At 37.1% G+C, this 11457-nt stretch overlaps 1 protein-coding gene across 1 annotated transcript; it reads right to left on the minus strand.

The window, feature by feature from the left end:
* Positions 1 to 6066: 6066 nt before the first annotated feature.
* TMEM18 (transmembrane protein 18) lies at positions 6067 to 11139 on the minus strand. The gene is made up of 5 exons (XM_067294253.1): positions 11011 to 11139; positions 10540 to 10660; positions 7968 to 8022; positions 6825 to 6918; positions 6067 to 6707 (listed from the first exon to the last, which is right to left on the minus strand). The coding sequence occupies exons 1-5, from the start codon at positions 11056 to 11058 to the stop codon at positions 6618 to 6620; spliced, it is 408 nt and encodes a 135-aa protein (XP_067150354.1). The 5' UTR covers positions 11059 to 11139; the 3' UTR covers positions 6067 to 6617.
* Positions 11140 to 11457: the final 318 nt, after the last annotated feature.

Below are 11457 nucleotides of genomic sequence, written 5' to 3' on the forward strand. Positions count from 1 at the left end.
GAATTAATATCCTGAATTAATGAGTGTATATACTCCAAAAATAGAGGGATTCTGTGTCATTTTGTTGAGTGCAATGCTCTGACTGATGGTCTTTTAACCTGTAATTTGCTAGATAATATCAAAAAAGAAATACAATTAAAAGTGATTTTAATACAATTAGTATACTTCTGCTAGTATTCTTATTCAGCAATTTATGTTAAGTCTCAGCTGAATTTTTAAAACAGGGTGGTTTTTTGGTGGGCGGGAAGATTAGGTCTCCATCTTTCAATTAAAAGGATTTTTGGTTATATTTTTAAGTTATTACACTCTAGAATTTGTCAATATTAATGACTATTAATATACACAAGAATTAAATAAGCAGTAAATTGAAAAAAATGCAATAATATAAAAAAATCTGTAATTTTAATTGACATTTATTTTATATTGCCCAATCATAATGCAGTCCTGATATGTTATCTTTAAATGTATTCACTTTATTTTTCACTTTAAAAACATATTAACTTCAAAAAAAACTAAAAGACTCCATGAGCTTGGAGAAGAACTTGTGCTCTCCTTTCTAATACAGATGTACAAATCAATCTCTCTGATCTATTTTATTCAAATATAAATCTTGCCAAACTTTTTATAATCTTTAGCAAGTTAATTGTTTTGGAAATTTGTTAAACAGTTACCTATAAGCTTACAGAAAATTTACATGCTCTACATGTTCTGTATATTTTCAAATTCTTCTCTTTTAAATAGCAAACCACTGATGGTAAATCAGTTACTGATAAGGCTCTATTTAATAATATTTTGGAATATTTTTACTTCTATTTCAAAGAAAATTTACCTCTATTTCTTTTTCAAAGAGAATTACATGAAAATCATTACCATGATAACAATTGTCATTCTTCACTCACATATAAATCTGGACAGCTAATTTGGCATATTAAACTTGTTCCTTCTGTGACATGGTGGCAGATGCAAAAGTAGAAAACTTGGATAACACACACTTTATTTGCTAATTAATTTGAATCTTTGATGGTATAAATCAATAAACCAATTTGCTAAAAAGAAATCACTCTCGTGTTCTTTTTATAAAAAATTAGCTCATTTTCATCAGAGGTATGTTCTGTGTCCTGCTTTTTTATAACCTTTGAAGAAGAATTAGCTTAATTTAGGATTTGGTGCAATTAAAAAAATATAGGAAAGTATATAAAATTAGATTGTTTCCTTCATTTCTGCTAACTCTGTTATTTCAAAAGAAAAACAGACATAGTGATTGAGAATAGTGATTATTTACAAAAGGTCTCACTATTAATTAACCTACAAAACCAACACCTTCAGGTAGAACCATTAAACCTGTCTCTAATCCCATTTTTTACAACACTGCAATGGATGGAATGTAAACAAGCCAAAAACTGACAGCTCCCTGGATTCTGTTATAAAATACTTTGTCCTGAAGGGCTGAACACCTTTTATTTTATTTGGTACATCAACTTCCTGATTTTTGTGATGCTTTTGCTTGGTACAAATCTTGTAAATGACTGTCTCTTCAAAGGTGGCTATAGGAAGATGACTACTCTCACTAATCCCTAAATGAAAGTGTAGAGTATGGTATCAGAAGCATGAATCCTAGAGTTATTGACCTGAAATGATTCATGTCTTGCAGGTCCTACCACACGTGACTTCAGGAAAAAATATTACTAATGAGCTGTCAGTAAATTATCATTGCAGACTGCAAAGGAGTAATACATTTCTACTTTTGTTTGCATATTTATCCAGATTCCACAACGCAATTTCTTGAACCACATGAGGATTTTCTAAAAGCTCCTTGTTTCTACAATACTAAATCCCTTCCAAGGTTAGTGTTCCTTAAGACCAATATGCATTGGTCCTAGTTATATGAAAAACTTCACAACCTTCCCTGTCGGTTGTAGTTACCTGGATGCATTTAATTTCACAATGCTAAGATTGAGGTATAAACACAATCCCAGTGAAGGGACTTAGCCTAGGTATCTCCTTGCCCAGCTGAATTTCATTTTGTGTGCCCTCAGGCCATTTTGCAAGCCCTTTTTCTCAGGTCTTTGCTGGAGCATATGGGAGGAAGGGGATATTGGATAGTATTTCTTTGATTCAGGATTAACATGTGTGTTATAAATGACACTTGGAACCTGTCCATTTTAAGAAATGCATCTTGTTTCAATCAGTTCTGCTAAATGCCTTTCTAATTTTTATAATGTTTTCAGACCAGAGAGGCCACACATTTGATCCTGACATTGGTTTCAGCTGGTTCTAAGTCTGGAGAGTGCCAAAGACAACAGGACCATGTATCTGTGGGACTACTTAAATGTTATACTGTTACAAACACTGACTATTATCAGTTACAGCTCTTTTCCTGGCTTTTTTATGTCTGTGAAACTATATAAGAAAGGATCAAGCAAATCACATTTACATGAAATATTTAAATATGTAAACAAAGACATAGGAAACAGAGGCCTTCCTTTTGAGTCCTGAATTATTCCTATTTGGTACAACACTGTTCCAGTTTTGCCATAAAACAGTAGTATCAGCACAGCCACAAAGGGGAGGAATTGGTCAGAGGAAATCAGGCTACAAAACAGAGGTCTATATAGCAGATCAGTTTTGAGTAATGAGGCAGGAGTTTCACAAACATGGCAGGTTAAGTTGCCAAATCTATTGAGAGTTGTTTTGCGTATGTGCATGCATGTAAACTGCAGAAAGGGGACTGAAGACAACTCAAAACTGCAAGTCTGTGTTCTCAAAGAGGGGGTGGAAACAGAGCTCAGATGGATTGCAAGGATAAATAAGAAACAGAGGAGCAAGATTAGAAGCTCAAAACATGAGATACAAAGGGGAACATCAAGTGGAGAACTCTGCATGTACAGCTTCTCCAAGGGAGTCAGAAAGCCTCTGAACTTTGCTGAGAACTGTTTTTCAGAATGCAGGGAAAGACTGAAGTGATTTCAGACACTCTGATAACCTCACTGATGGCTAAAAGCAACTGCTAGCTATGTAACTTAATAAGGACAGACTTGGTAATGATGCCTTACGTAAGGGTGAATCACAAAGAAATGGGAGCTATGCATGAGTTCTGTCAGTTCATGAACAAGACTGATTCAGTACGCTTTCCTGCGTATTGTTTGCAAAACACTGTAATCGTTTTTGTTTCAGCTGTTATTAACTGGTTGGAGATAGGCTCCTCCAGGTGAAACGCAGGTGTGAGTGAAAGGGGATATTTATTTCCTTGCCTAATTAAGAAGCTTTAAAACACAAGCCAAAACACAATCCTGACTTCAAAAGCACTACATACGTGCTCATCTTCACTGCTACAAGAAGTGCTTTTGAATGTAAAGAGGAAGAATTTGAATAAACATTTGCAAGTGACTGGAGATCTATCTTGCAGTTCAGATGACAATTTACGTTTTTGAAGGCTAAGGTCCAGGCTTTCCTGATCATCCTAAAATGCTGCAGAAAGTATTTATGAAGTTATGGTGAAAAGCACTGCAAAACTGGCTATTAAAGAAATCTTTTGAGTCAGCTTTTACATATGAAACAGTGACATCTAGTGGCTAGTTTGGTTAATTATAATGAACTGATGCACAGAAAAACATACACTTGTATTTTGTTGAAAATTAGTAAAAAAAAAAAAAAGGAGTGAATTTATGTAACCTGTTTCACATTGAAAACATTTAAATAGACAAATATACACAATATGTAAGTTTTCTAAACAGAAACATACTTTGGTAAATTATTTACAAAAATGGTATTTTTATTTAGAGTGGAAAATCACCTTTTGCCTCTATTTTTTAATGAAGCATATAATGAAAGTATGCAAACATGTTTAGATATATTTAAAGAAATAACCATTCCCTACATTAGAGATGTAGTTCTTATCTATACTGACCACAAAAACTCACCACTCCTCCTCTTCCTGACATTTCAGCTTCATATTAAAAACACAGGGAAGTTCAGGATTTCATCTTATGATTCTTAAAACACACAAAAGGATTCTCCATAAACCCTTCCTCTATTTAGTATTCATAGCCACAGCAAATTAGCATCTGAGGCATTTTTTCAAGAGACAGATCCCTTATTTTAAGACCCAACTAGAAAAAATAACAAAAACTGTCCTTCAGAGTTCATTATTTAGAACACACATAAGGATACAGGTGACCTCAATTTAACATCTTTCTGTGCCTTTGGCAGATACGTGAATATACCCATCTACCAAGAAAAACACCTTATCTACTAAGCCAACAAATTATTTCTCAGGAATAAAGACATTCAAATTTCCTTATTGAATCTGTTCCATTTTGTCTAGAATAATGAGAAAACATTTGAGAAAAACTTAAATGTGTATCTGAGTTGATGATTTGTCCTCTAGCTAACCTTGCCTAGGAAACAACTATTTTCAAGAGTTAAAGTTTACAAAATAATTGTCATGAGTGTCTTAAGCTATAAGAGAAACCCTCCAAATTAAGTAAAGCATGGCTTTTGTTTGTTATGTGACTGGATTTATGAAGCGATACTACAAAAACATAATGTAAGAGCCTAGTTGCTGACAAATCAAAATAATTACATCATGAATTTAGCAACTGTTTTGCCTATTTAGAATTGTATAAGTGAATGAGAGCCAAATGTTTAAGTCGAGTGGAATACCTTAGCCAACGTTCTTTAACTGGGAGATGTGGATTTAGGTTGCTTGTGGAAAAGCCTATTTGTTCTTTCTGTTTGGAGTAAACATACAAAAAAGCTGGTAGCTGCTCAGTTGAATCCTTTGGTAAATAAAGCTAGACAGAGGTGATTTGCTCCTGGTTCTGTGTATCTTGCAGGCAGCGACTCAATCTTCAGCCTTCCTTAAGAGCCTTCCTTTCCACCACAACACGTGCTGTCAGCCAGCGTGGAAAATCATTAAAAGGGAAAAAGCAATATTAACCTGGCAGCTTTACCCTAACAGAAAGTAGCTCTGTTGCGTGAAAGTCTGTGTAAAAAGAGGGGCTGGCAGAATTTAGCTGGCATTTGAAATTGGCATCATTCCCATTACAAAAGTTCCCTATGGAGAAGACATGAGTTTCCAAGAACTAGAATTTAGGATTCTCTCTTCTTCCACACTCACTGTAACACCATATCATTAGGTTGGATTGTCTTTTCCCCTTTTTTGACCCGGTGAATCTCATTATTCTAGACAAAATGGAACAGATTCAATAAGGAAATTTGAATGTCTTTATTCCTGAGGAATAATTTGTTGGCTTAGTAGATGAGGTGTTTTTCTGGGTAGATGGGTATATTCATGTATCTGCCAAAGGCACGGAAAGATGTTAAATTGCCCTTCCACAACGGTGTGAAGCCCTCCAGAAATAGTTTCCCCCTGCCCCTACATGGGAGGCTCAAACTGTCTATGTGCATGCATTTGCTTATTTTCCTGAAGTATGTAATTCCACCAGAATTCCACCAGCTCACAAATACATGCAAGCTTAGAACCTTACCAGTGTTCTGCTTTTGCAAGCTAACCTTTGTACACCACTGCTCTTTACATTACTCCAAGTTTAATTTTGTAGATCATTTTTCTTATGTCTTAAATAATACATACTTTAGACGAAGCTTTAGGTCTCCGCACAAGGCTTTAACTGCTTCCACATATAACTTCTACTAAAAAAAAAAAAGTATTATGGACTCTTTCACACTGTATTCATCTCCTCTGCCTCACCAAATTCCCTAAATCCAATATGATCTTTTTACCAGAGTCAATTTGTCATTTCCAGTTCTTTATTAAAAAGTCAAGCATTTTATATATAAACAGAATTTTGTAGAACATCTTAAAGCTTCTCTCCTTCCCTTCTGTTCCACAAACTAGCAAAAGACACTATCAAAATTTCATCCATATTTAAGAAACGATATTTATCTAACTGCATTAAAAGTGTAAAATATAAATTGAAACAATTTAGAGATGGTTTTGACTGACTTACACAAATTAGGTACAAGATTTTACCAAACAGGTAATTTTTATGAGAGAAAGAAAAAAAAAAGAATTAAAAAATACTAACTCCAGTCCAACAATCTGTATTCAAGATATAATGGATAATTTTATTTATAAAAAGGTCCTGCATCAGAATTGTTCACTGCCACACATATATATGAAATATGAAACCTGATCTATGAAGCAAAATGTTTCATAGAAGCATGGATTCCTGAGGTATTCTGAAAATTAGCCCTCATTTACTAGAATCCACAACACAGTTTCAATTGGCATAAGTAGAAGACTGGATACCCAATAAATACACATTTAACACACAGTTAAAAAATACATAGATAGATGAAAACTGACCGGAAGTTTGTACCTTTATCAGTGTTAATCGTCTTGGTCATGGTAAAAATAGCTTATACTTAAGGGCAGAGAGACCTGTTAAAACCAGCCTTTCTTGACTTCATGGCAAAGTTCAGATGTATTGTGAACCCCCACTTTCGCCTCATTGTCTATGGCCAAAGGGTGCAAAGTCCTTTTAACATCAGACACAAAAAACATTACTAATTTTGGATAAACATACAAGAAGGACTGATTACATGAAACAGTATTATTACAAATAATAATAATAAAATAATAATATTCAACACTTTCACTTCTTCTTCTCTTTCTCTGCTTTAATTCTCTGCTGTAGTGTCTTCAGTTCAGTCATTACATTCAAAGTTCTGTAAACCCAAGTGACCTGAAAAGTATGAGTATTGTTACATTCAACTCATTTTTTAATATAATGTGTGTATACACACACACACATATACTTATCAGTTTCATGAAAGAAGTATCCATTTAAATAAACACATACCACAATTATGACAGTATTCACCAGCAGTGGTGCTGAAAAGACTAGTGAAATAAACATTCCTCTTGAATCAAAGTATTGGTATTTAGAAAATAGCCTGATAGAAAAGAAAAAAAAAATATTCACTGTATTCCACACAACTTTATATGTTCACAATAGCTGTTCTACATGGATATTGGTGAGATTATTCCACCTCTTGGGAGCCCCAAGCATGGGACAGCATTCTACTGTATCCAGCCAGAAGAAAGGGGTGGTCAATATTTAACCACTTATGAACATTCATTACAATACCAGCCTCTCTTTTTTTCATAAGGCTTTATTGTTTGAAACACAGAAACCGTTCCCCAACAGATACAGTAATTTAATAAAGTGATTATATACATAAGAAGATATATTTGTGCATCAGAAATCACGTTTACCCTGAAGTGTCTGAAATGTCTTTTTGTAGGTGTTAATTTTGGTTAATCGTGATATTAGAAAACATAACAGAAATTATAAGTGTAGTAAAGCTCTAATTTATGCTGAGTATGCCTGAAGTTGAATATAAAGACTTACAATTAGATGTCTACATAAAATTTTGTTAAGCACATGTAATTTCCTGTTACACTGGGGAAAGATTAGTTCAATGCTTATGAAGAAAAGTCATCAGTTTAATTCTGGTATACAGACTAAGTAAAACAGGCAGATTTTCATGATATTTATGCACATAATACACACATAAAATACTTAGTGATATTTTTGAGAAATGGTGCTTAACTTCAGCTTATTAAACACGAATACCTAATGAAAAAAAAACAAAAACCTCACATCCTCTTTCCCTTAACTGTACTACTCTGATTTTCTCTTAGTAGTTAGTTTACAACAATCCATACAATCAAAAAGTGTTTTTTCTTCTTTGATTTTTAGGCAGTAGAATAAATGCATGTTAACTGTTAAAAAAATTACTCTTTCCTACAAGCTAAGTTGTAACTATATTGCATTGTATGGTTTTGTCCAAAAGGGTTTTATCAATCAGTGCAACAGATCCTCCACCATCACATTCTGCTGATGAGATATGAGTGACTCTCTTTCAATTAATGTTTTTGGGGGAATGATATGAAAAATATTCATACATTTAAATGTGAAAGTGAAAGTGAAAACATTTACCTCCAATTCATGGCTGCTAATTCATTTATATATTCAGCACAGTACACTAAACCCACTGTACAACAAAAGTAAAATATTATTAGATTCAATAAAAAATATGAAATACCAATTAAAAATAAACAGCAAGTTATCAGTTCTAAAATGTATACGTACCCTGCATTAGAATTCCATGATCCTCAGAAGATTGTTACACATTTAATATTTAATTGTATAAAAACAATTCTGAATGTTTGAAGTGTCCCATATAGATACTAACAAATATTCAGTGATCAGAAAACATACTTGCAATATTACAAATAGACATAAAATCCTGCACATCTGAGCTTAAAGGAAGAGCTTAGTATAACACATGAATATTTTTTTTTAAATCAGTATTTTTTCCAACAATCTTCTTGATGATTGCTTCTAAGATAATTCTGTAAAATAAAGTCAGCACTCCCCCCAGACTGGTATAGAATTAAGATATCATTTTAGATGCTTTAGGTTTTATATCCACCATTACTATCTAAAGCTAGTTTACTAAACATTAAGAGTAAATTCACTAGAATTATAAATAAGCATTTATGCAGTTCCTTCCTACATTGCATTGTGTCCAAGTCTTAAAAAGGTACATAGTTTTAACATTTTTGGTCATTAAAAGACCTAGGAGAAACACCGTATTTAAAACCGCTTCACAGAAGTGTTTTGAATTCACTTATGAGGACACAGCACAAACTTTGTTTGTGGTAGGTATACAGCAGAGTATTCTGCTGCACTCCAGTGAAAATTAGTGTATTCTTATTCAACAGTTATATGTAGTATAAATGCATCAAGACAGCAAGAAAATACATTGAAATCATATGTTTCATAGAAAAGCAATGAGACTATATATTATCCAATTAAAAAATTTTCTTGTTTTGTTTTTTGTGGAAAATGATATAAGGAGAAACTTAAAACAGCTTCAGTGACTTTAAAGATGACATGCCCAAACCAATTAAAAAAAACCAGTTTGGTGATATGAAGGGGAATGCCATAATAATATTCTGTATTGTTCTGGCATCAGCTGGGTTATCTTTGCATGATACTGCACAATATAGACATACTGCTGCTTAACTGTCAAGGTAAACCAGTGTGATGATTTCATAGTTTCTTTAGTCATTTTTTACTTTCTACAACATTAAATATTTTTTATTGTAGACATATCACCAGTGGTTCAGTTTTTCAGGGACATATAAGGCTGGGACTCCATATGGATTTTTTTAAGCACTCATCTTGCTTACAGGAAATTTACACCATACCTGCATTGAGAAGCCAGCAACAATCAGTTCCACTGCAATTCTCAATGCAGTTAATGCTTGGGTGTGCAAATCCATGTTAGTAACACTAAGAATACTTTAGATAAAGAATCTAAAGTAAACTGAGCCAGCATGTCATTAGAAATTCTGCATGCCTAATATTAAATTTAAGAAAGAAAATCCTGACTTTTTAAAAGGAACACTTGAGTCTAATGTGTTGTACACAGGGCACCATTATTTCTTCCTCTGTATATCATCTTAACCTCTGCAGTTACAAACAGATTTACAGAAGTTTACTAAGATTTCTAAATTCATTTTTGGGGGTAATTAACATCACTGAAACCTTAGCTTTAGCCAAGTTAAGTATTTGCAGTTTTGAGGAAACTGCGATTCCCCTCTCAACTTAACTGGTTGACTGATATTTTAAAATGTCAACATAGTCTTCAAGTGGATTTTTGCCTGTGATTCTCTTTAAATTGCTCATGCTTCCTCTGTTACTCTGTAAGCGTGACAGAACTGAGGCACTGTGTACAGCCATGACTAGAACCATGGTGCTGCTCGCAGCACATGCATATAATCAAATCCACGACATATTCTAAAACGAATACCTTCTGCAAGGCTACTCTTAAGCCAGTCATCCACAAAGACAGAGCTTTGGTTAGGCAAGGCCACACAGGATCCTTAGGCTGACCTCTGACAAATCCTGAGACAGCAAACACTGGCATCGCAAGGGAAAGAACCAGGCTTGTGCTTTCTCATTTCATTAGCACAAGTGTTAGTGGGGTGGTAAACCAGCTCCAGAAATTAATCCAGCCAAAAGTTGACCATATTTCCCGAAGGGCAGCATTAGAATAAGGCAGAGAGCAACTGCCAGCTTGTAAGAGTCCTTGCCTGCTTCTCCAGAGTAACAACAATCTTCTGTGAAGCTGTGATACATAATTAACGATGAAGAAACTTTATTTATCACAAATCCTCACTAAGGCCAAAGTTTCAAGTCACTACTTCATATAGCTTTGGAAACAAAATATAGCTACATAAACTATAGCAGCTTCTGTGATAATGAAATACAATAAGTATTATTGTGTATAGGCACATGTATTAATACAAGAGAAATACTGCTTTGCACGCTTTAACTAGTGCAAGGTATATCACAAAACCCAGTGCTATGCAGACATATACTGAAAATTGTAATTACTAACCTAGAAGAATCTCTTTAACAGTATTAGCGGCATAAAGAATGCAGATGCCCTCTGCCACCTGAAACACAAGCTCAGGGAAGCACTGAACACGCTACTCACCCATGCAAAGGAAGTGCCCTATTTGCACCCGATAGTGCTGGAGCGAGAACCAAGTCAGGAGGAAGCAGAGGACGTGGAAAACCGCCAGCCCCACCAGCCAGGGCTCGGACCAGTCCGTCGTCTAGGGACAAAATCGAGAGAGATTCAGCTATCAGCGCAGTTTCATTAGAGAGCCAGGACGAGCGGCTTTCCTTGCCACATCCCAAACGGAAGAGGAAACCCGGCTCTGCTCATCGGCCCCGCTCGGGGAGCCCCGGACAAGGGCGCGCCGGGCGCCGCCAGGGAGGGCGCGCGAGGCCCGCGCCGGCAGCCCCCGCGCGCCCCCCTCACGGAGGGGCCGGGCCCCACGGCACCCTCGCGGCCGGGGCCGCCCTCACTCCCCTCCCGCCGCGGCCCGGGCCAGCCCGCCGCCCCGGGCAGCGAGCCGCGAGCGCCGCGGGAGCCCGGCGACAGCGAGCGGGGGCGCCTCACCGCCAGCACCGCGCCCAGCCCCAGGGGCGCGCTCCGCGGCGGCTCCATGGCGGCGGCGGCGCCCCGCTCCCCTCCCGCCGCCGAAGCCTCGCGAGAAGGCGCCCAACGGCCGCCGCCGCCCAACGGCCGCCGCCCGGGCCCTGCCCCGCGGCGCCGACGGGCGCGGGGAGGCGGGGAGAGGCCGCTTGTGCCGGGCGGGCGGCGCTGCCAGGGCTTCCCGCCCCCTCTGAGGGCCGGGGAGGTTGCGGCTGCTGCTCTCTGTGGGAGGGAGAGTGGAGGCCACTCTCCGCAGGCTTGGTGCCTGCCGACCCGGTGGGAGAGCAGGTGTGAGAGCTGCCCGGGGAGCAGGCAGCGGGCAGCCCCTGTCTTAAGGGTATAGCGCCAAGTAAGAATCATCTTCCCACTGCTGTAGCTGAAATTTTGTTTCTCAGTGGTGGCTCGACCCTT

Source organism: Apteryx mantelli, chromosome 3, assembly GCF_036417845.1.
Source record: "Apteryx mantelli isolate bAptMan1 chromosome 3, bAptMan1.hap1, whole genome shotgun sequence".
NCBI classification, from domain to species: domain Eukaryota; kingdom Metazoa; phylum Chordata; class Aves; order Apterygiformes; family Apterygidae; genus Apteryx; species Apteryx mantelli.

Bases quoted from the DNA above. Each gene is read 5' to 3' on its own strand.
- TMEM18 (XM_067294253.1), bottom strand. From the start codon at position 11,058: ATGGAGCCGCCGCGGAGCGCGCCCCTGGGGCTGGGCGCGGTGCTGGCG. The intron at 8,023-10,539 runs GTGAGTAGCGTG...TTTGTTGTACAG, and splicing joins AGGGCACTTCCTTTGCATGG to TGGGTTTAGTGTACTGTGCT. The intron at 6,708-6,824 runs GTATGTGTTTAT...CATACTTTTCAG, and splicing joins TGAATACTGTCATAATTGTG to GTCACTTGGGTTTACAGAAC.